Here is a 25,736-nt window from a genome sequence, read left to right as displayed (position 1 = left end):
CTCACTGGGGCGTTGTTAAATATATTGTAGAAGTTATCATTTATTTGCTTAGCTTGCATTAGTATTATGGACGATTTTGAGAAAGGGAGATGTCTCGCCTTCAAGAAGATGACTCAGCAGGAATCATCAGAGAGAAGGACGTGGCAGGTGTTGGTCCCATGTTTTCACCTTGAAACCCTACCCTTAGTGTGTTGTGTCTTGTAGCTTAGTACGTTATGTCTTGTAAACTTAGAAACCTCCCTATTTCAAATAAATACAGGAGCGACGGGAGAGATTGTTTAGAGCGTATTGAGAGGCTGTAATCTGAACAATCTCCCATACGCCCTCTTCATGAGAAAAAGAAACCAGCGTCTTCGTTCCTTTTGTGTCTATTTTTTATAATGTTGGATAAGATAAATCCAACATTAAATTGGTCCTTCGAGCCGGATGTCAATACACCCGAGGATTCCAGTTGTGGAGCAGACTTCCAGTTAAGAGACCGTGGCCACGGCAAGTAAGACCCTTTACGGGACTGGTCGTCGTTCTCCTCAACTGGGATCTGAAGGTTGACGACAATCCACAGGATTGAAGACGATTTTGGTGAGTTAAATTTTAAATTTTTTTAGGAAAAAGGACGGCGGAGTGCGACAAATTCTGCGAGGACGGCGGAGTCCTGTACCTACTTAAATTCCGTGTTTAATAAACCCTGTGAATACTAGTCAATGGCGGGTAAAATAAAGAAACTAGGAAAGTTTCGTGGTGTCGTGGTTAAATTCCGTATAGGACGGCGGAGTCCTCTAACGAGCTGTTGACAGACGTAGTTAAATTCCGTATAGGACGGCGGAGTCCTCTGACGAGCCAGTCTGAATGAAAGCTGTTTGAATGAGAGTGTAAATGGGAAATGGGAAACCACTAGGTTTTTCATTCCATACCAAAACAGTGGGAAAGTAAACGGTGGACTTTTGTGGATGCAAAGGCAAGAATTCTCCACTTGAAAGAGTTGAAGTGAGAATTACCACAGAAAGTAAATTTGAGTCACCGTCCTACTGAAAAGAAACTGTTCTAGACTACCCTAGGTAGTATTACACTGAACCAAATTCACAAAATGGGAAAAAATAACAGATGGGTAGATAAACATTGGATAAACCTAGCAACTGGCTCTCTGGAGGAATATGTTAATCATGCCCTCCACGCAGAAAAGAGTGTTAGGACAAAAAAAAAAGGGAAGAGATGGCTTATTTCAACTAGGATTTGTACTCATTCCATCATCAAATGGAAATATTGTAGTGAAACGAAAACATGAATTAAAAAGAGAGGACCTCTATGTGACACTGGAAAGCAGAGAAATTACGTTGTATTACACAATCGATATCCCAGACAAACCACCGTTAAACGTTGTTTAGAGTGTATTGAGAGGCTGTAATCTGAACAATCTCCCATACGCCCTCCTCATGAGAAAAAGAAACCAGCGTCTTCGTTCCTTTTGTGTCTATTTTTTATAATCTTGGGTAAGATAAATCCAACAGGCGTGCTGGAGCCTATCGCAGCTATCTTCGGACGAGAGGCGGGGTACACCCTGAACTGGTCGCCAGCCAATCGCAGGGCACATATAAAAAAAAACACCATTCACGCACACATTCAAACCTACGGGCAATTTAGAGTCTTCAATCAAACTACCATGAATTACTGAGCAATTCAGGTAAGCTCCTTTTATACCCAATCATGGCACCCACCTATTCCATTCCTCAACTTTCTCAGTCTTTTTTGCCACCTGTCCCAGCTTTTTTGGAATGTGTTGCAGCCATAAAATTCGAAGTTAATGATTATTTGCTCAAAACCATAAAGTTTATCAGTTTGAACGTTAAATAGCTTGTCTTTTTAGTGTATTCAATTAAATATAGGTTGAACATGATTTGCAAATCATTGTATTCTGTTTTTATTTATGTTTAACACAACGTCCCAACTTCATTGGAATTGGGGTTGGAGTATACAGTGGGTACAGAAAGTATTCAGACCCCCTTAAATTTTTTATTCTTTGTTATATTACAGCCATTTGCTAAAATCATTTAAGTTAATTTTCTTCTCATTAACGTACACACAGCACCTCATATTGACAGAAAAAAATTTAATTGTTGAAATTTTTGCAGATTTATTAAAAAAGAAAAACTGAAATATCACACAACCATAACTATTCAGAACCTTTGCTCAGTATTTAGTAGAAGCGCCCTTTTGAGATAATACAATTCTTTTAGGGAATTTCACACCAGGATTTGGGGATCCTCTGCCATTCCTCCTTGCAGATCCTCTCCAGTTCTGTCAGGTTGGATGGTGAACTTTGGTGGACAGCCATTTCAGGTCTCTCCAGAGATGCTCAATTGGGTTTAAGTCAGGGTTCTGGCTGGGCCATTCAAGAACAGTCACAGAGTTTGTCTGAAGGCACTCCTTTGTTATTTTAGCTGTGTGCTTTGGGTCATTCTCCCATCTCCCGACTGCATCTCTGGAGCTCAGCCACAGTGATCTTTGGGTTCTTCTTTACCTCTCTCACCAAGGCTCTTCTCCCCGGATTGCTCAGTTTGGCCAGACGGCCAGCTCTAGGAAGGGTTCCGGTCGTCCCAAATGTCTTCCATTTAAGGATTATGGAGGCCACTGTGCTCGAAGTAACCTTTAGTGCAGCAGAATTTTTTTTGTAACCTTGGCCAAATCTATGTCTTGCCACAACTCTGTCTCCAAGCTCTTCAGGCAGTTCCTTTGACCTTATGATTCTCATTTGCTCTGACATGCACTGTGAGCTGTAAGGTATTACATAGACAGGTGTGTGGCTTTCCTAATCAAGTTCAATCAGTATAATCAAAACAAAGCTGGACTCCAATGAAGGTGTAGAACCATCTCAAGGATGATCAGAAGAAATGGACAACACTTGTGTTAAATATATGAGTGTCACAGCAAAGGGTCTGAATAGTTATGGCTGTGTGATATTTTAGTTTTTGTTTTTTAATAAATCTGCAAATATTTCAACAATTACGTTTTTTTTTCTGTCAATATGGGGTGCTGTGTGTACATGAATGAGGAAAAAAAATAACTTACCGTATTTTCACGACAATAGGGTGCACCGTATTAAAAGGCGCAGTCTCAGTTACAGGGTCTATTTCTGTATTTAACACATACATAGGCAGGCATGGTAAAACATACGCTAGCTTAAAAACAATGTTTTTAAAAACGGCAGCGGGAGCAAAACTGAGTTTGGTTGTACTTTATTGAAGTATTTAACAATGTACTCACATTATTTTTTTAGCAATCCTCATCCACAAATCCATCAAAGTCCTCATCTTCTGTATCCGAAATGAACAGCAGGGACAGTTCTCAATCAAACACACCAGGTTCGAGACAGTCTCGTTGCCGTGCGAAAGTTCGAACAACAGTGCAAGCAGACACGTTAGCCAAAGCATCCACAATCCATTCACAAATTGTGGCGTAACTCGCCGGGCGGTGCCTGCTAGTTTTAGTAAAGCTGTGTTCGCCATCTGTCATCCATGGCTCCCACGCCGCTCACTTCACTTTGAACGCCCTGTTTACACGGATGTACAGCGGTTCGTCAAGCCTCCCGGAATGATGGCAAGCCCCAAGTTATTGCACTCAGTCGAATGGTGACTGTAGAGACGCTTCTCCTGTTCTTTGCTCATTAATCCATTGGTCGAGTTGGTCTTCCAACTCGGGCCACCTCGCCTTGTTTCCGCGTTTTCCATCCATCCATCCATTATCTGAGCCGCTTATCTTCACAAGGGTCGCGGGAGTGATGGAGCCTATCCCAGCTATCATCGGGCAGGAGGCGGGGTACACCCTGAACTGGTTGCCAGCCAATCGCAGGGCACATAAAAAACAAACAACCATTCGCACTCACATTCACACCTACGGCCAATTTAGAGTCTTCAATTAACCCACCATGCATGTTTTTTGGATGTGGAAGGAAACTGGAGTGCCCGGAGAAAAGCCACACAGGCACGGGGAGAACATGCAAACTCCACACAGGCGGGGCCGGGGATTGAACCCCGGTCCTCAAAACTTTGAGGCAGACCCTCTCACCAGATACCACCGTGCCACCCTGTTTCCGCATTTTGTTTTTCCTTTTTTTCCCGCGGAAACTCAGCTTTGTCTTCTTGACTTGGCGAAGCTCGTTTTCCTGCTTCCTCCACTTGCGAACCATGGATTCGTTGATCTTGAATTCTCTCGCGCCTGCTCGATTCCCATGTTCCTCCGCGTAACTGATAGCTTGCAGTTTAAACTGTGCTTCGTAAGCGTGTCTCTTCGTAGGTGACATTTTCGGGGGTCCTTCGCCAAACAAATGTTGTTTTGCACAATGCACACCCCGGAAATGCTCCCAGTCAGTCAAGCGGTAAAAAAAGTTAAATAAATAGAAAATAAATAAAATACCCAGGTGCTATATACCTACTGGGGGCGTGGCTTTAGCGTCCTACTTCACGCACCCTTCCCCTGTCCTCAGCCACGTCCGCTTGTACTCTGTGTAAGCAGCGTGTCGGCAGGAAATGCTTAAAAAAAAAAAAAATAAATAAAAAAATAAAAAATAAAAAAATAAAAAAAAGCAAGCGAAGCGCTCATCACACAACAACATTTATAGATGTTGGAACTCGGTGCACACGTAAGGCGCGCCGCATTATAAGGCGCCCCGTCCATTTTGGAGAAAATTTTATACTTTTAAGTGCGCCTTATGGTCGTGAAAATACGGTAAATAATTTTAGCAAATGGCTGCAATATAACAAAGAGTGAAAAATTCAAGGGGGTCTGAATACTTTCCGTACCCACTGTATATATAACAAGGTAGTCTTCTCCCGCTCGCCGACAAAATAAAAAGTGCTTCACGGAGATTGTTTATGTTAGCATTAGCAACTAGTAGCAAGCATTGTAACGTGAGCGATCACTCATATAATTTTACAGTAGGGCAACCGTCGCTGTCTGGATGGTCGTGTTTGGTCGATGTGGAATTCTCAAGAATAAGTCTTTTTCTTTTTTAGTCACTATATTTAAAGATTACACCGTATCCATTTAAACATGAGGTCACAGTTCTTTATCTCCTCTACTTCTCGATTTCTCGCAGACTGGGCATGTTTAAGTGCATTGCTGTCACCTAAGGGTTTAGTGATGAACACCTAAATTATAACAGAGCCAAACTGTAGTGGTGCTACAGGTTGTGTGATTGGATATACAGTTCCATGTCCCAATATTGTTTATTAACGATTATGCTAATAGAGTAATGATTATATGGTGGAACTGAACATTATGCATAACTATTTTAACCTATTACATAATTTGCTGTAATAACTCTCCCGCTGTAATGATCGTGAAATAATTTTAAAAATATGGAAATTTAGACAAAATGTTCCAGAAGTCTATTTCTATGGGTTAGCAGCTCTCTTCATAATTTCTTTTGGTGTTTTGGCTTTGTTTTTTTGGACTTGGGGTTCCCATTTTTGGTTTCGGTCAATAATTTAAATTTCGGTGCACATCTACTTTTTTTTTTTTTTTTTTTGGTCCTGTTTGGCTGTTAGGTCAAGCAGAATGGAGGATCTGTAACCCTTTTATGCCGGAACAGTTTTACTGTGTCATAGTGGAGTTTTTAAGCTCCCATTGTGGTTTCTTAGTATTATAATGGTTATTTTTTGAGAATCAGATTCGATCAGTGGAACAGAACAAAGTTTCGAGAGGGGAGTGAGAAAAGAAGACAAAAGACAAAGCACTAATTGTAAACAAGATGAGAAAAGTAAATCATTATATATCTTGAACATTGAAATATTAGATATGAGTGATGTATGGGGCAATTGTACTACACCCTGTGAGGGAAGGACAGGACAAGGACAGGAGAAGAAGCATGCAGGACAAGGGTTGTGAACCCGGCTGTACAACTGAAGTGTGGTGTGAGTGACTATGTAAATTACTAGTCTATAGGACGAGTGTGTCAGTGTGGGGATACCCAAGCAATTCACATATTCACATTATTATGTTATTATTATTTGTCGCAATAAGTGAGTGGCCCCACACTCAGCGAAAAAGTCCCAGGGGTGTGTGCCTGCGGGCACATGCAATGACTGACAGAAGAGTCCTGCATCGCGGTGGCTGAGGACCCCACCCAATCAATCGAGAGGCGGGATCGGCCCAGGAGTCCACCCGAGAGCAGCCCGGCGGACGGGGCATGTCCTACACCGAAGCGCACTTGGGTTCTGCAGCAGGATAACGATCCAAAGCACACTAGCAAGTTAACTTCTAAATGGCTTAAAAATGGTTTTGGAGTGGAAAGTCCAGTACAGTGACTTCATGGAATGGCATATGATTTCAAAACCCCAGTCTGGCCACAGTTAAATTGCATTTTGACAGGGTAACTGTGATATCCTTTACTAAGATTTATGAGAATGTTACTACGAAGACTGATCATCACTAATAAGCACTTGTATTTCCACCCATTCCATTGTGTTAATATTACGCTGACCTTAACCTACCTTCAGGAACTCTGTAACACACTCTGTGAGGTTCTTGTGGCCCTGAATGTTCAATTCGAGTTCGTAGAATCTGGAGGGCAGTGCAGACGATCGCCCACATTCGTTACAGCTGGAAAACAACAGTCACGGCTAAATAATAAAATATTTCATTGTTAATGTTAATAACAGCATATTTAAAAGTCCTAGAAAAGGCGCAGCATGCTTAGGTGATGCTTCTTCAAGAGTATAGTGACTTTTGAGCAGTCGGTTTGCTTACACAGTTACATAGGAGAACTGTCCACAGAATTGCTGCTGAATGACATTTTGCAGGGTTGGGTTCTTCTGCTTGGACAATGTATCCTCCAACAAGGATAAGAAGAGCTTTGAAAACTCTTGGGCATCCTGAGGAAGACAAGAATGACTTTAGTGCTTTGTGGAGTCTCCACTGGGGTAGCATACTGTTCAAGTGACAGTAAAGGAAATTGGCTGGCAGTTTCAGTCTCTTACTTGCTGCTGCCCAGTGTCTAGGCCAAGAGCTTTAACCAGCCCTGAAGGATCAATGTATTTTCTGTTGCTGTTCTGTAGTAGTGCAAATAAATATTGCAGATGCTCACAAATGGACTGAGGTTCATAGTCTGAAACAGACCAAGCATTTGTCAGCGTAGCTAGTGTATCCATGATATTTGCCAAGAAACATAAGAACATGCAGATTGTTAGCAATGTTAGCATCAAGTGTCATGATGGTAATAATTTTACCCTGAAATAAAATTTTCAGTACAGCACCTTTTTTCCAAAATGAGGTAGCACAAATTTGGACGCACGTGTGACCTAATTTTCAACGGTGCACCTAAAAATAAAAATTAGGGATCACACTGGTGCACCCAGCTGTTCGAGAGGAAAAAGTATTTGCGTAGTGATGTGTCAGTTTTGAATAAAACTGCTCTTATATCTGGTTCTTTAAAGTAAACGACAGGATCAAGAGATGATCTTTTTTTTCTCCCATTCTCTTTTACTATGGGCACTGCAGAGGGAGAACAGCACACATGCTGCATGGAGCACACATTGGTCATTGCACTGGGTAGAGGGGGCGGGGGTGGCAATTATACACATTTACACAGTGCACACAAAGACTTGAAGAGTACAAGGATAGACATGAACTCTCCCCTGAACACCCCTCACATTACAGAAAGCATTCAGACCCACTTAAATTTTTCACTCTGTTATATTGCAGCCATTTGCTAAAATCATTTCAGTTCATGTTTTCCCCTCACACAGCACCCCATATTGACAGAAAAAGATGGAATTTTTGCAGATTTATTAAAAAAAAAAAAAACTGAAAAATCACACAGCCGTTAAGTATTCAGACCCTTTGCTCAGTATTTCGGAGACGCACCCTTTTGAGCCAATACAGCCATGAGTCTTTTTGTGAATGATGAAACAGTTTTTTCACACCTCGATTTGGGGATCCTCTGCCATTTCTCCTTGCAGATCCTCTCCAGTTCTGTCAGGTTGGATGGTGAACGTTGGTGGACAGCTATTTTCAGGTCTCTCCAGATATGCTCAATTGGGTTTAAGTCAGGGTTCTGGCTGGGCCATTCAAGAACAGTCACAGAGTTGTTTGGAGCCACTCCGTTATTTTAGCTGTGTGCTTTGGGTCGTCTTGTTGGAAGGTGAACATTCGGCCCAGTCTGAGGTCCTGAGTACTCTGTAGAACGTTTTCGTCCAGGATATCCCTGTACTTGGCCGCATTCATATTTCCTTTGATTGCAACCAGATGTCCTGTCCCTGCAGCTGAAAAACACCCCCACAGCATGCTGCTGCCACCACCATGCATCACTGTTGGGACTTTATTGGACAGGTGATTGGCAGTGCCTGGTTTTCTCCACACATACCGCTTAGAATTAAGGCCAGAAAGTTCTATCTTGGTCTCATCAGACCAGAGAATCGTATTGCTCACCATCTTGGAGTCCATCAGGTTTTTGTTTTTTTTCTTCCACAAACTCCATGGCGGGCTTTCATGTGTCTTGCACTGAGGAGTGGCTTCCGTCGGGCCACTCTGCCATAAAGCCCCGACTGGTGGAGGGCTGCAGTAATGGTTGACTTTCTCGAACTTTCTCCCATCTCCCGACTGCATCTCTGGAGCTCAGCCACAGTGATATTTAGTTTCTTCTTTACCTCTCTCACCAAGGCTCTTTTCCCCCCGGTTGCTCAGTTTGGCCGGACGGCCAGCTCTAGGATGGGTGGTGGTCATCCTAAACGTCTTCAATTTAAGGATTATGGAGGCCACTGTGCTCTTAGCAACTTTAAGTGCAGCAGAAGTTTTTTTGTAACCTTAGCCAGATCTGTGCCTTGCCACAATTCTGTTTCTGAGCTCTTCAGGCAGTTCCTTTGACCTCATGATTCTCATTTACTCTGACATGCACTGTGAGCTGTAAGGTCTTATATAGACAGGTGTGTGGGTTTCTTAATCAAATGCAATCAGTATAATCAAACACAGCTGGACTCCAATGAAGGTGTAGAACCATCTCAAGGATGATCAGAAGAAATGGACAGCACCCGAATTAAATGAGTGTCACAGCAAAGGGTCTGAATACTTATGGCTATGTGATATTTCAGTTTTTCTTTTTTAATAAATCTGCATTTATAAAAAAATTTAAACATTCAAACATAATAGGCACATAAGGGATCACACCCTTTGCTATGACACTCAAACTTATGCTCAGGTTTGTCTGATTTTGACTGATCATCCTCGAGATGCTTCTACAACTTGGAGTCCACCTGCGGTAAATTCAGTTGATTGAAAATCATTTGGAATGGCACACACCTGTCTATATTGGGTCTCATTGTTGGCAGTGCATTTCAGAGCAGAAACTTAGCAATAAAGTCTAAGGAAGCGTCTGCAGACCTCCGAGACCGGATTGTGTCAAGGCACAAATCTAGGGAAGGATACGAAATAATTTCAGCAGCATGTAGTTTGAGCTCAATGTTAAGCTTTTTTCCCTTGTCATCGGCTCTTACGTTGGTTTGAAGACTAAAATAAACGCTAAAAGCCATCAGTGCAAAAGTGCAACCAACCGTTTATCTTGTTAGCTGTCTCAATGTTGGCAAAGACGTATTTTATTGTTTCACTCACGCAACAGACTGGGAGTTGACTTCACTGAAGCTCTGCGCGGTGTCGGCTGAGGCTCCGAGGGCATCAGACACGACACATCGTGAAAGCCTCCTTTGCACAATACAATCTTATTCCATGCGTTGGACTGAGGCGACTGGTCATTAATTTTAACAAAGTTGAGATACACTTTTGGCCCCGCCGTTGGGCACAAGCACGTCTTCGTGCGCGTTATTCATTGATTTTCGCCACTTCTTATTTGGGGTTGGCGGACTCTGCATCGAAACTGGGAACGGAAATATTTAAATTTGAACGATACCGGGCGGGAGAACCGGAATGTTAGTCCCGGTTCCAATCAGTTCTAGTTTCTCGATGCCGAACCATAGTTATATATAAATATTTTTTACTTTCAACCCCTCAAACTTTTCAGCAGCTTCAGACCTATCCATAGATATAAAGTTTGTATTTAAAAACTAATAAGAAGAGTACGTTTTACGCTCTTTTTGGACAATAAAATAATATTGTGTTATGACCATATCACTAAATAGGCCACATTCTAAAAAAATAATAATTTCAAAGTGAAATATTAGAGGTGATTAGAACCCTGAATAAGTCAATACTGTAAATTATAGCATTGATTTTGATCCAATAAAACAATTCAATTTCATTCATTCATTGACAAATTCATTTGATAAAAAAAATAATCAGGGTACTCAAGAAGAGATACCCGACCTTCTGCACAAATGGTAAATGGACTGCACTTATATAGCGCTTTATACACATGCAAGCAGAGCTGCCAACCTATAAAAATTCACTTCCACGCTTTGAATAAGCGTCCACCCATTAAAAATCTTATCTGCAAATCTGACTGATATCTGCGGAGTCTTTTCCAGAATAAGGCAGACCCCTATGGAGATCAGGCATTTTTCATCTCTGTAATTACAAGGGACAGACAGCTGGTTAAAGAAATATGGCACAAAAAAAGTAGAACTACAAACTTAGTGAGGATAAAATTTGAATCTATCAAACCATTGTCTCCAGTTATCTCTGTGAGACTAGCTCTTTTCAATATCAGGTCACTGGGTAATAAATCAATGTTGATTAATGACATCATTATAACGTATGATCTAGACTTTTTGCTACTAAATGAAATGTGCTTAACAGAAAGTAACTGTAATACCATTTTAAATGAGGCAACACCAGCAAATTTTAATTTTATGAACAAGTGTCAGTTGAAAGAAATTATACTGGGTGAATTTAGCTCTTTTGAAAATCTCTGTTATTTAGTTAACGGTGATCCAAAGGTTATTGTCTTAATTTATAGATCTCCAAGACACAATTGAAAATTTATGGAGCATTTTTCAGAACTGCTGTCAGTTATTTGTACGGACTACAACTATTTTGTCATAACTGGAGACTTTAACATTCATGTTGACAATAACATGGAAAAAACAAAATCTAAAGAACTGGACACATTTGACCTCTCTCAACATATTAAGAGTCCAACCCACACTCAAGGTCACATCTCTAAGGATGTTGAAATTCTATCAGTTGACATTAAGGATATGGCTATTTCTGACCATTTTTGTGTATTCTTTGAATTACAGATTCTTCCAAAAGTTCAGACAACCTCTATGTCTATTAAGAAAAGTTACATAAATGAGAGTACAGCCACTTAAGTTTATTGAGACCATAGCTGTGCCACAAACTGTGAATGCTGAGACAGTTGATAAACCTTTGGATAATTTCACCTGTAAAATCTAAAATGTCATGAATGCTGTTGTTTCTATTAAAACTAAGACAATCTTGATGCGACTTAGAACACAGTGGAGGAGCACAGTGATGGTAAAGACCTCTAAATCAAAGTGTAGGAAAGCAGAACGTAACTGGAGTAAAAATAAACTCCAAATTGACGATGACCTCTACAGACAAAGTCTTTGTAATTTTAACCAAGAGTTTGTCACGGTTAGACAGCAACACTTTACTGAAATCATCAGAAAGACCTTCAACAATACTCGCACTCTGTGTGCTGTGGTTGACAAGCTCACAACCCCCCCGAATCAGATAGCTCCAGAACTCCTCACAGCAAATAAATGCAGTGAATTTGCTTATTTTAGTGAAGGAATATATTCTACTGTAACACATTTTAATTCAAAGAATAAGAAAAATAGAATAAGTCTATACACTCTTCAGAAAAGTAAAAACCCTCATCAAATGGTTGCACCACAATGAGGAGTGTGATTCTTGGCTAGAATTGGAACAAATAGACTGCAACAACATCAAACTCCCAATACTCCCATTTATTTCTACTAGTCTTAAATGCCATAAATGCTTAAAGAATCTAATAATCGCATCCACCTTAACGGCTTGGTGGCAAAATTTTGAATCTACAGGATCTGAATTAGCTCGCAGTATGCTCTCCCCAATCTGGCATCACCCAGATTTCGAAATTAATAATATACCCTTTCATTTTAGTACATGGGAACAAAATGGAAATAACCACCTACAACAACTATTTAACAATAATGTTTTAGGACACGTGATGAACTGTTCCAAGAATTCCGAATAACAGGCTGAAACTTTCTTCAATACAATGAATTAAAAGCAGCAATAAAAAAAAAAAAGAACACTCCGGAGCACCCTCGAACTGCCGGAGTTTGTCAAGCAAATAGCTTCTCCGGCAAAGTAAAATAAATCTCTCAAAAGTTTATAAATTGATTTCATGTACTAAATCAATGCATTTACCAATCACCAAATGGGAAGAAGAAATGTCTGCTGACCGTAGCGACTGGATACAGATTTGTACCAATACGATTAGAATGACAAAAAAAACAAATCTACAGCTTATACAATATAAAGTGCTCCATAGAACACACTTTACTCAGTACACAATGCATAAAATGGGCTTCTCTCCATCTAATATATGCGTGCAATGCACCAAAAATACCCCAGACACCTATTTTCATGCTATATGGGAATGTACACCAATTCAATGCTTTTAGTCTTCAGTTATACAAAAACTCTGGTATATTTTGAACTGCAGGATTCCACTTTCCCCAAGATTGTGTATACTTGGCGACTTAAGCATAATCGACCTCCCTAATAAATGTTCACAATCATTGCTTGTTGCGTTAGCTACCGCTAAGAAAACAATTCTATTAAACTGAAAAAACAAACAAGCTATTAACATTAATCAGTGGCTAAATCTCATCGTCGAATATATTGCGTTAGAAAAAATATCAGCAAAACGAAAAAATCAATTACATATATACGTTGATAGCTAGTCACCTTTCCTCAACATGCTAAATCTAGACTCTTGATTCCTTTGCCTGGGTAGGGTGCATTTGACAATAGCAAGACTATTTTCATAAATTCACCTTTCGTCAATATGCTAAATCTAGACTCTTGATTCCTTTGCCTGGGCCATTTGACAATAGCAAGACTATTTTCACAAGTGTGAAAGTAAACAATGGAATTCTCTATTCTTTGTTGTCAAGGTTGTTGTTTTATTATTATTATTATATTTATTTATTTTTACTTTCACACAATTTAGATCGGTATGCATGGTGAGAAGACACATCAATGGAGTGGGGATCTTCTTGTCTTTTCCCTGTGTTTGCTGTCCCAGTGTCTGTGGGGGCGGGACTGTTTTCACTCTTTCCTGATCTCGGGGGTGGGGGGAACCACTGGGGCGACCTCCTGGGGAGTATTGGTGGTGTGATGGTGACTCGCCCATGTTCCGTGGGTGATGGAGCGGTGCCAGCTGGCGCCCGCTTGAGTCCCCTGCTGCTGGTGGGGGGGGCCCCTGTCGCTCCTCTGGCCTGCTTCCTCCTCTTCTCTCCAGGTTGGCTGGGGGGGGTAGCATTGGTGGGGGTGTATAAAGCTGGGGGGCGGCCCCGACTGGGTGGCCAGTTGTCGGGGCGCCTTGGTGGGGCCGGTGGACCGCCCTGGGTCCCTCGGACCGCCCTGGGTCCCTCGGTGTAGGATGTGTCCCACCCACCTGGCTGCTCTCGGGTGGACCCCTGGGGCCGATCCCGCCCCTCGATTGATTGGGTGGGGTCCTCAGCCTCCGCGGTGTGGGTACAGCAATTACAGCGACACTTCTGTCAGTCTTTGTGCATGTAAAACGGTGTTAATTCACTTGCATGCGTCCGCAGGCACACACCCCTGGGATTCTTTCACTGGGTGTGGGGCCAAGTAACTCATGACAAGTAACTCATGAATATGCAAATCGCTTGTGTATCCCCTCACTGATACTCTCGTTCTGTAGACTTTCATAAATTACATAGTTAACCCCGCCACACTTCAGTTGTACAGCCGGGTTCACAACCCTTGTCCTGCATGTTTCTTCTCCTGTCCTTGTCCTGTCCTTCCCTCACAGGGTGTAGCACTACAGCCCCATGCAACACTCATATTTAATGTTTTATTGTTGTAGATAATGTAGTGACTTACTTCTCTCATCCTGTTTACAATTAGTGCTTTGTCTTTGTTTCTCTCTCCCCTCTAGAAACTTTGTTCTGTTACTTTCAACTTATCCGCTACCATGGAGGAGATGATCAGTGACTTGCGTTGACACTGGACGCAAAGAGAACTTGCGCCTCCGTGGCTTGGCACCTGGGGGGCATAACAAAATAGCATGCACCAAGCAGCTGTTTGGGGTGGACGCCCTGGTAATGTCAGACGCTGAATTATTTTCCCCAATATCCAGAACAATCAGTGTTGCGGCTGTAGTGACTGACCCAGTTGCCAATACCTAAATTAATTAGCAGGCCTCCTCGAAATCTTGGTTTACAGCCATCAGAGTCCTTTTCTTTGTTTGAACTGACAGCAGCCAAAAGGTTGGGGATCCTCGCTCCGAGAAGACCACGCTAGGACAGATCAACAACGGAACGCAAATACAGCAATGAACTATTTGCTTAATATTCAAACATTCACGCCACCCACTGGAGTTTGAGACTACTGCAACCCGTGGACTTCCATTCAGGGTTGTTTTTAACTGAAGCTAAAATGTTTGTTCTGATATTTCACAAACTCTGCAGAAATATTCAAAATGTATGCCTTGATGTCTGTGTCCGTGTGTCAACTTTACAGGTGCAGCTGAGAGACTTTGAGAACTGTTTGTCTTGATTTGAAATCCGAACAACATGTGATTGAACCATAAGCAGTTGATTTGCCAAGACTAATGTTTAAACAATCATTCTATATGCTTGATCTATGAGGAAGAGTACAAAGTTGGGAGTAGTTTATATTAAGATATGATTTTTATACCATTCTAATGGCAAAATTGCAGACTGAAATTCAAGTCGATGGGTGTGGTCTTATCCAACCTTAGACATCCCCCCTGGGTATTTAACCCTTAAACCTCGCCTCTCTGCTCTCTTTCCTGTCTGGTTCTGGGTGACCTCAGCATGGCCGCCCCTCACCCCTTTCTTTTTCCGTTGTCCTCCGGCCACCACGTGCGCGTTCGCCCGCCACAGCCAACCCGGCGGCGTTTCGATCGATAAATGCGGTTTCGATAGGTTTTTTTTTCTAGCCATGATCGGTTGGCAGAGCCTCAGCAAGCAACTACCGGCATCCCGTACCGGTCCCGCACACAGCTGGGAGCAATAGCTGGGCTCGCCACAAGGACAATCGGCAGGAAATTTATGAGAAATTTTTTTTTTCTTCCTTCTCTTTTGTTTTTATTTTATTTTCCACCAAAATTTTCTTCAACTAAACCTTCTTCGTTTTCCTCTAGAGATGTTCGGAGAAAGACCATCTCCACTGACCGACTGATCTACGGGTCGTGAGTACAGCACAGCAAGTGTTGCTAGAATGTAGAATATTAGTGCCTAATAATTTTGGGGAATTTACAAACTTCACACAAACTCCCAACTTTGCTCTCTTTCTTTCTCTCTCGTTCCGACTGAACGCATTAAACACTCACGTTTTCAACTTTCGTCCAACAATACAACGGTGTTCTCGCGCCCTTTTTGTGTGCCTATTTTTGTCTTTCACCATTATTAGTGTTATTTTCTTTCTGTAGTTAGTCCCGTTTGTGTGTTTCCCTATAGATCCCTTGTAGATGTCATTAAATATTCTATAAAATTCCACTTCTTGTTGCGTTTTGAGTTTAATAAGGAAACCTCTTTCATCTAGGACTCGTATTTCATAAAATGTAGCAAACTTTAGATTATGAGACTGATAAAAGGTTTTTTGTCGCTTTCCCTAGTTTTTATACATAGTTTTTTTATACAAATAGTTTGATTGATAACGTTAAGCGTCAAATCACACTAAACCGTGAGCAGCTTCGACGAATTTATTTCTTAAATCCGTTTTATCCGAACACCAACATACGCTACAAGGCCTTAACAAGTCAACGTTCAGTGATTTCTGTAACATAATACGGATGTTGCGTAACATTTGACAGCACTGCGCAAGCATATGAGACTGTCCAGCCATCAGTGCAAAGGTAAGAAAAAAAACAATTGAACCTTACATTAATGAAGGTTCGAGTGTTTTCTCCTGGAGCTGTCGCTGCCGATGCTGGAGACTGTCCAATAAACATAAATAAAAACACAGCATTTTTAAAAATCTTTTTGTGGCGGCACGGTGACAGACTTGTAAGCCTCACAGTTCTGATGACCCAGGTTCAAATCCGGCCTCGCCTGTGTGGAGTTTGCATGCTCTCCCCGTGCCTGCGTGGGTTTTCTCCGGGTACTCCGGTTTCCTCCCACATACCAAAAACTTGCATGGTAGGTTAACTGATTACTCTAAATTGCGCGTAGGTGTGAATCTGAGTGTGAAGGTAGGAGGAACAAAAAAAATGTGGTCTTCGGTTAGCGTACCGGGGCCTCTCCATCTACAGTGGGTAAAGAAAGTATTCAGACACCCTTAAATTTTTCACTCTTTTTTATATTGCAGCCATTTGCTAAAATCCTTTAAGTTCATTTTTTCCCAACATTAATGTACACACAGCACCCCATATTGACAGGAAAAAAAACGGAATTGCTAAATTTTTTGCAGATTTATTAAAAAAGAAAAACTGAAATATCACACATCCATAAGTATTCAGACCCTTTCCTCAGTATTTAGTAGAAGCACCATTTTGAGCTACTACAGCCATGAGTCTTTTTGGGAATGAAGCAACAGGTTTTTGGGGATCATCTGCCATTCCTCCTTGCAGATCCTCTCCAGTTCTGTCAAGTTGGATGGTGAACGTTGGTGGGCAGCCATTTTCCGGTCTTTCCAGAGATGCTCAATTGGGTTTAAGTCGGGGCTCTGGCTGGGCCATTCAAAAAGAGTCACGGAGTTGTTCTGAACCCACTCCTTGGGTATTTTAGCTGTGTGCTTAGGGTCATTGTCTTTTTTGAAGGTGAACCTTCGCCCCAGTCTGAGGTTCTGAGCACTCTGGAGAAGGTTTTCGTCCAGGATATCCTTGTACTTGGCCGCATTCATCTTTTCTCTGATTCCAACCAGTCTCCCTGTCCCTGCAGCTGAAAAACACACCCAAAGCATGATGCTGCCACCACCGTGCTTCACTGTTGGGACTGTATTGGACAGGTGATGACCAGTGCCTGGTTTTCTCCACACATGCCACTTAGAATTAAGGCCAACAATTTCTATCTTGGTCTCATCAGACCAGAGAATCTTATTTCTCACCATCTTGGAGTCCTTCAGGTGTTTTTTTTTTTTTTTTTTTTAGCAAACTCCATGCGGGCTTTGATGTGTCTTGCACTGAGGAGAGGCTTCTGTTGGGCCACTCTGCCATAAAGCCCAGACTTGTGGAGGGCTGCAGTGATGGCTGACTTTCTGGAACTTTCCCCGATCTCCAGACAGCATCTCTGGAGCTCAGACACAGTGATCTTTGGGTTCTTCTTTACCTCTTTCACCAAGGCTCTTCTCCCCCAATAGCTCAGTTTGGCTGGACGGCCAGCTCTAGGAAGGGTTCTGATCGTCCCAAACGTCTTCCATTTCAGGATTATGGAGGCCAATGTGCTCTGAGGAACCTTAAGTGCAGCAGAAATGTTTTTGTAACCTTGGGCAGATCTGTGCTTTGCCACAATTGTCTCTGAGCTCTTCAGGCAGTTTCTTTGACCTCATGATTCTCATTTGCTCTGACATGCACTGTGAGCTGTAAGGTATTATATAGACAGGCGTGTGGCTTTCCTAATTAAGTCCAATCAGTGTAATCAAACACAGCTGGACTCCAGTGAAGGTGTAGAACCATTTTAAGGATGATCAGAAGAAATGGACACGACCCAAGTTAAATATATGAGTGTCACAGCAAATGGTCTGAATACTTATGGCTGTGTGATATTTCAGTTTTTCTTTTTTAATACAACCCCAATTCCAATGAAGTTGGGACGTTGTTTTCAACATAAATAATAACAGAATACAATGATTTGCAAATCATGTTCAACCTATATTTAATTGAATACACGACAAAGACAAGATATTTAATGTTCAAACTGATAAACATTATTGTTTTTAGCAAATAATCATTAACTTGGAATTTTATGGCTGCAACACGTTCCAAAGAAGCTGGGACATGTGGCAAAAAAGTGAGAAAGTTGAGGAATACTCATCAAACACCTGTTTGGAACATCCCACAGGTGAACAGGCTAATTGGGAACAAGCGGGTGCCATGATTGGGTATAAAAGGAGCTTCCCTGAATTGCTTAGTCATTCACAAGCAAAGATGGGGTATCTCTGGGCCCCGAGCTCATCTAAGATGGACTGATGCAAAGTGGAAAAATGTTCTGTGGTCTGACGAGTCCACATTTCAAATTGTTTTTGGAAATTGTGGATGTCGTGTCCTCCGGGCCAAAGAGGAAACGAGCCAGCCGGACTGTTATGAACGCAAAGTTCAAAAGCCAGCATCTGTGATGGTATGGGGCTGTGTCCACATCTGTGAAGGAACCATTTATGCTGAAAGGTACATACAGGTTTTGGAGAAAAATATGCTGCCATCCAAACAACGTCTTTTTCATAGACGTCCCTGCTTATTTCAGCAAGACAATCCCAAACCACATTCAGCACGTGTTCCAACAGCGTGGCTTCGTAGTAAAAGTGCAGGTACTAGACTGGTAGCCTGCAGTCCAGACCTATCTCCCATTGAAAATGTGTGGCACATTATGAAGCGTAAAATATGAGAACGGAGACCCCGGACTGTTGAACAGCTGAAGCTGTATATCAAGCAAGAATGGGAAAGAATTCCACCTACAAAGCTTCAACAATTAGTGTCCTCAGTTCCCAAACATTTATTGAATGTTATTAAAAGAAAAGGTGGTAAACATGACCCTGTCCCTGCTTTTTTGGAAAGCGTTGCACCATAAAATTCTAAGTTAATGATTATTTGCTAAAGTTTATCAGTTTGAACACTAAATATATTGTATTTGTAGTGTATTCAATTAAATATAGGTTGAACATTTGCAAATCATTGTATTCTGTTTTTATGTTTAACACAACGTCCAAACTTCATTGGAATTGGGGTTGTAAATCTGCAAAAATTTCAACAATTCCGTTTTATTCTGTCAGTATGAGGTGCTGTGTGTACATTAATGAGGGAAAAAAATTAACTTAAATGATTTTAACAAATGGCTGCAATATAACAAAGAGTGAAACATTTAAGGGGTCGGAAAACTTTCCGTACCTACTGTAAATTCCCGGGCTGAATTCTGGGCCCAGTACATCCCTGATAAGCAGTACAGAAAATGGATGGAGCTTGTGAGTTAAGAGCTGGAGCTGGAGTTAAAAAGCTCACTTGACCTCAGCAAAATTGCTCAAATGTCTGCGCTCGGAGTTTTGTGTGTGTTCTCCAAATAACACACACACACATACACACAGGGAAGCTAACTGTTTACAAACCATAGCCAAAGCGGCAGACATTATCAATATTCAGGCAGAAGTTGACTTCAGCGAACTCATTTTCAGCTTCATTTGATTGACAGGTAAAGGTCAAATGTGACGTCACAGTCCAGGAGCTTGAGAGCGGGCCTTATTTTACATTTTATTTCATCTTTATTTAAGCAGGTAAAAGGCTATTAAGAGAAAACAATATTTTTTTTTCAAGAGCCAAGAGGCAGCAGAAATTATACAGTACATAACATGACAACATTCATGCAATAAAAATAAAAATAAAAAAATCAAATAAATAAAATATGATTAAAATGTATGGTATCTGATTCTAAAACAGTGACAAAGCCCACATATTTTCGAGTACATTCATGGTATTTTTCTTATTCATTCAAATTTGGCAGGCTTTAGTGGGTTCATGACTTTATAAAGTCCTGCTCACCATTATTGGCACCCTTTTTTTTTTGTATAACCTGTATATCTTCAGAAATAAATGGAAATGTCCTAAACTGATATCATCAGGATCTTTTAATTGGAGATCCAAAGTAATTTAACAAAGAAATGTGTTTTTCTTTTCAACTTAGATATTGTAATTTCAAAGAAAATACAGAAAACACCATGTGCAGCACTATTGGCACCCCTCCTTAATATTTGGTTGCACACCCTTTGGCAGCAATGACAGTCTCTTGTATCCATCGATAAGCTTTTTGCACTTCTCGTGATATTTTCTCCCACTCTTCCTTTGCAATTTGTGCAAGCTCTTGAACATTTGCAGTGTTCATTTCCCCAATGGCAGATTTCAGCTCCCCCCAAAGATATTCAATTGGATTGAGATCAGGACTAATTGCTAGCCATTTTAAAGCAGTCAATTTTTTCCGTTTGAACCATTCCTTTGTGCTGTTGGATGTGCGGTTTGGGTCTTTGTCTTGCTGGAGGATCCATGATCTTCGCCTCAAACCAAGTTTTCTTACACTGGGTAAGACATTTCGCTATAAAATCTGTTTGATAATTTTCTTCATGATGCCTGTGATACAGTCAAGGCCTCCAGTTCCAGATGGTGAGTTTCCTTGGCAGTATGGTTTGGATCATTATCTTGCTGAAATGTCCACCTTCGTTTCCTTTTCATCATCCTCGTAGATGGCAGCAGCATTTTGTCAAGAATGTCTCGGTGCATTTGCCCATTCAGCGTTCCTTCAATAATGTGAAGTTTACCAATACCATTTGCTGAAAAGCAGCCCCACACCATCATGTTCCAACCTCCGAACTTCACTGTTGGTATGGTGTTTTTAGGGGCATGTGCTCTGCCATTTCTCCTCCAAACGTGGTGTGCATTACGGCATCCAAAAAGTTACATTTTGCTCTCATCCGACCAGACTATATTCTCCCAGTATTTAACTGGCTTGTCCAAATGTTGTTCAGCAAACTTTAAACGAGTTTTTCAGCAATGTGGTCTTGCGTGGTGACCGTGTATACAGGCCATGACGGCGGAGCACTTTACTCACTGTTTTCCTTCTGACAACAGAACCTGCTAATTCCAGGTCTTTTTTAAGCTCTCCACAGGTGGTCCTTGGCTCTTGGACAACTCTTCTGATTATTCTTTGCACTCCTCTGTCAGAAATCTTGCGAGGAGCACCTGATCGACTCAAATTTATGGTGGTATGATTGGCTTTCCACTTACGTATTCTGACCCAAACCGTGCTCACTGGAACGTTCAGAAGCTTAGATATGCGTCTATAACCAATGTCATTGTTATGTTTTGCAACAATTAGTTTGCGATGGTCTTGAGACAGCTTTCTGCTCTTACCAATCATGAGATGTGTCTTGACTCACACCTTGGCAATGAGACCTTTTTGGAGGCCATCTATTTGGACAGAACCATCTGATATTCATTTGCACTGACAAGGGCCTGGATTGCTGTTTGATTATTGATAGATTTTCGGTGTTGTCTTGGCTTTCCATGCCTTTTTGCACCTCCCTTCATGTGTTCAATACTTTTTCCCTGCATCATTTCACATAACTTAATTTCTAATCTTATTTTTTCTACGTTCTTTATATGTATGGATTACTTGGGTTGTTCCCAACATCTGGTGAAATTTTCAGGTAAATAGCACCTTTGAAGTATATTTCGTGAGAAAAATGGTGACGTGTTAAATACTTATTTCAGCTGCTGTATGTTGCGACTGGAACAAAATTGTATGACTTGACTTGCTACTTGCTTAAACCAGGTAATGACTTGCCTCGACTTGCTTGTTTCTTTCCCAAAGTGACTTGGGACTTGTTTGAGACTTGAAGGTTATGACTTGAGACTAGCACATATGTGACCTACTCTCACCTCTAATGATTAATAACCTTGTGACACAATCATTAGTGACAATAGCTAGCCTGGCTAATCATGGTGCAGAGCCAAAAGAGCTGGCCCACAGTGCTGTTTTGTATGCATTATTAGACATAATCTGGCAACTCGTAACACAAGCTAGATAGCTAGCCTGGCTAATTACGATGCAGAGCCGTGAGGTAGGCAGACAGAGTGGAGCTCTTCCTGTGTCTGTACAGTATGAGCATCTGTGTTTGTTAGGGTTTTTTTTTTTTTTTTTTGGAGGGGGGGAAATTATAGTTTCATTTTCTTGTTCGGCTGTCAATTTACTTGGGCGGCCCACCCAAGCAAAGTCTATGTTGGGCAAACACTGGTATTCAGTTGAATATAGGTTCAAGACTATTTGCAAATCATTATATTGTTTTTATTTACATTTTTTCACATCATCCCAACTTCATTGGAATTGGGGTTTGTAAATTTGAAGCACAACGGCTCACTATTTTATACGACAACGATACTGAGGCACTTTTAATACAGCGATATCATGAATACTCTGACATCCCCACAATCATTGAAAGAAAATCTAGCACACATTACTTGTACCTGACTCTGTGTTGTGTTCCTGTGCACGGGAATTGTAGCACTGATAGAGGCTTCTTCGCAACTCAAGGTTGTGGAACCACACTTGCAAGAAGGTGTTGACATAACATGTTGCTCCCAGATTGGTCAAACCAACAAACGTGTTCTGTAAGAGAGACAGAAAAAAGATATACACTATTAAAGTTCTGGGATTAGCATTGCATAGACTTAACAGTGCACAGTAATTGAAGTATTGTACCTTATCTCTGCGCTCTGAATTTGGGTCATCAATATTGTGGAAAGCATTTTCATCAATCTCCCCAAGCCACGTCTGTTCACCAATCCCAACAAGACAGTTGGGATTTCCTTTGCAGTTCCTCCTGAAAAACCACAGCATGCACACAACCTTACAGCTATTCAAAGAACAATTGCATAATACAGCTACAGTATAGCAGATCTAAGCAGATTCAAGACACAGAATAAGACCTAAATCGGGAACATATCAAAAATTGACAGCTGAATATTCTGATGGGCTAACGTGATGTTTATTGATGTCATCTGCCGGTATGTCACGATAAATAGTGACATAATGTCAATTATAAGCGTCGATGCGCAGCATTTCGGTAATTTTCTACATAAAAGAAAATAAACTAGCGGGTGACGCACATCACTATGAGGCTTGGGGATTTGTTGAACTTGCTATTTCATTTTATCACAATCGAATATGATGCGACATTTGTCTAAAGTACCTGCAGTTTCCCCTCTTGCAGGCCGGAAGGCTGATGCGGTACGCTAGCTCGATATGCTCCTGTCCGATGTCTTCGGGTTTTACAGATTCCACCCAACGCCAAGCCGCTTTCTCCAACTGTAAGCGCGGCGCCATTGTCCTGAGGTTTAAGGTTACCCAAAAGGATCAAATGCGAACAAGAACGAACTGCAATGTGATGAGAATGGTCACACTACTTCAAGGAATGCTAACACAAGCGGCTAAAACACTAAATAGTCCTTAGCAGGTCATTGCCTGCTTTCAGCGCAATCCCTTCGGTAGCAGCCTACCGCCGTTAGCGAACTGGTGCTCTCTAACTTAACCAGCTATATGAAGCTTAATATTTTACAATAATTAACCCGCCACGTTGCACCAAAACGCAGTGACACATTAAATGACAAATTCGCTGGATGGCTGAAGTTAAAGCACTGCCCTGCTTGTGTTAATATTGGCTAGTTAACTTGTTAAAACGTAGCATAGCCCAATCCGACCTTGTTTGCCCCTCCGTATCCCATTTAAGTCTATGAGACACTAACGAGTTCTGAGATAATGGCAAGTATTATCGAACCTTACTTCACCAATTGCTTCATGTGATTTCACATTTTATTGGATTTTATTGCAGATTTAGCGCCTTCGTGTCTGCATATAAAGGTATTACTAAGCTAAAATGCGCACGATGTCAATAAAAATGACGTAGGCTAGATCCCTGTTCCTTGTAACCGGAGGAAGAGGAAGCTGGTACTGGGTTAGGTTCTTCTTCGTCGTTTTTTTCTTCTTCCGCTTGGTGTTTAGGGCGCTTTGCAAACTGTATTAGTGCATTATCGCCACCCACTGTTCTGCATTGATTTGCATTTACTGTAGGTTCTTTATTTTCTGTCCAGCATGGATGGATGGATGGTATTATGAGAACCTTGCCTTTACGAGCGCTATATATAAATCTGTACATTATATTTTTATGTAGTTTTTAAATTATTTTTTCACACAAAAGACGGAAAAGAGCAGTAAAATGTACAAACTTCAATAACACAAATAAAGACCCAACAAAAAAAGAAGGTGGGGGTGGTACAGAGAAAACTTTGGAGATTATGGTGTCAGGCCGACTGTATCACTTTTAAAATACCAATTACTTCAGACCAAAAAAATTCTATTGCTGGCCAGACCTAAAAAGTGAATGAAAGTACCAAGCTCACCACACCCATGCCAGCACAGTTCAGAGACAAAATTGTAACTTGTATTTTTTTCTTAAATTAATTCTAAGATGGATAACCCATTTTAGTTTTAGAAATTCAATGTATATTTTGATGTCATTATAGCAAATACTGTAATCATAATTATAGTCTTTAGTGTCTCCATAGAGATTTGCAATTAACATTTGATTTCTATTAATATGCAATCAATTACCAGGAGAAAATCCACACAAGCCTATAGGGAGAACTTGACTCCACAGACGGGAGCTTGGATTTGAACCCACAACCACTACATGTGCTTTAACCAGTCCATGCCACCAATTTAACATACGCTTCTATGAAAATTAACTGCCATTAACAGCAGTAGAAGTCAGATATCAATTTTAGCTGGGAGGGCTGGAAATGAAAGTTTTTTTTAAAGATGCTCTAAATACATTTTGACACTCCAAACACATTTCTTTAGAAACACATTATTGTTCAATGAAAAAAATATAGCCACATGTCTAACATTGTACTTAAAGAAAATAGTAAGATGAATAGTCTTGACGGTACGGTGACCGGGAACAGTACATCTGGATTGGTTGACTGGGGTGGTGGCCCCCCTTTTTAAGAAGGGGGACCGGAGGTTGTTTTTCAACTACAGGGGGATTACTCTCCTCAGCCTTCCTGGTAAACTCTATTCTGGAGAGGAGGGTCCGTCGGGAAGTCAAATCTCAGATTCAGGAGGAGCAGTGTGGTTTTCGTCCTGGCCGTGGAACAGTGGACCAGCTCTACCCCCTCAGCAGGCTCCTCGAGGGTGAATGGGAGTTCGCCCAACCAGTTTACATGTGTTTTGTGGACTTGGAGAAGGCGTTCGACCGTGTCCCTTGGGGAATCCTGTGCAGGGTGCTTCAGGAGTATGGGGTACCAAACCTGTTTTTACAGGCTGTTCGGTCCCTGTACGACCAGTGTCAGAGTTTGGTCCGCATTGCCAGCAGTAAGTCGGATTCGTTTCAGGTGAGGGTCGGACTTCGCCAAGGCTGCCCTTTGTCACCGAATCTGTTCATAACTTTTATGGGCAGCATTTCTTGGCGCAGCCGCGGGGTAGAGGGGATCCGGTTTGATTGTATCTCTGCGGTTCGCAGCCGAGTGTGTAGCGGTCGGGATGAAAATCAGTACCTCAAAATCTGAGACCATGGTCCTCAGTCAGAAAAGGGTGGCGTGCCCTCTCCAGGTCAGGGATGAGATCCTGCCCCAAGTGGAGGAGTTCAAGTATTTTGGGGTCTTGTTCACGAGTGAGGGAAGAATGGAACGTCAGATCGACAAGCGGATCAGTGCAGCATCTGCAGTGATGCGTACTTTGTATCGTTCCGTTGTGGTGAAGAAGGAGCTAAGCTGAAAGGCGAAGCTCTCAATTTACCGGTCGATCTACGTTCCTAACCTCACCTATGGTCACGAGCTGACCATAGGTGAGAAGTTCGGTTATCCTGGAGGGGCTCTG

At 41.5% G+C, this 25,736-nt stretch overlaps 1 protein-coding gene across 18 annotated transcripts in view; it reads right to left on the bottom strand.

Moving 5' to 3' along the window:
• usp48 (ubiquitin specific peptidase 48) overlaps positions 1 to 23,814 on the bottom strand; it is an 89,793-nt gene extending 65,979 nt beyond the window's left edge. For 8 of the 18 annotated variants that reach the window (XR_009790256.1, XR_009790257.1, XR_009790261.1 and 5 more), the window contains exons 1-7: positions 23,643 to 23,813; positions 23,053 to 23,190; positions 22,563 to 22,683; positions 22,328 to 22,469; positions 6,972 to 7,099; positions 6,742 to 6,866; positions 6,486 to 6,594 (exon numbers count right to left, since the gene is read on the bottom strand). Coding sequence is in view for 10 of the 18 variants with exons in the window: in XM_061785918.1 (XP_061641902.1) it covers positions 6,486 to 6,594; positions 6,742 to 6,866; positions 6,972 to 7,099; positions 22,328 to 22,469; positions 22,563 to 22,683; positions 23,053 to 23,190; positions 23,643 to 23,659 (780 nt within the window). In the remaining 8 variants the exon portion in view is untranslated. Of the gene's footprint in view, positions 1 to 6,485; positions 6,595 to 6,741; positions 6,867 to 6,971; positions 7,100 to 22,327; positions 22,470 to 22,562; positions 22,684 to 23,052; positions 23,191 to 23,642 lie in introns of those variants that run through there. The other 10 variants (XM_061785912.1, XM_061785915.1, XM_061785916.1 and 7 more) reach the window with 5 other exon arrangements.
• Positions 23,815 to 25,736: the final 1,922 nt, after the last annotated feature.

Source organism: Phyllopteryx taeniolatus, chromosome 9, assembly GCF_024500385.1.
Source record: "Phyllopteryx taeniolatus isolate TA_2022b chromosome 9, UOR_Ptae_1.2, whole genome shotgun sequence".
Lineage (NCBI taxonomy): Eukaryota > Metazoa > Chordata > Actinopteri > Syngnathiformes > Syngnathidae > Phyllopteryx > Phyllopteryx taeniolatus.
The sequence above is the reverse complement of the archived record's forward strand: the minus strand, read 5'-3'. Positions and strand labels throughout refer to the sequence as shown.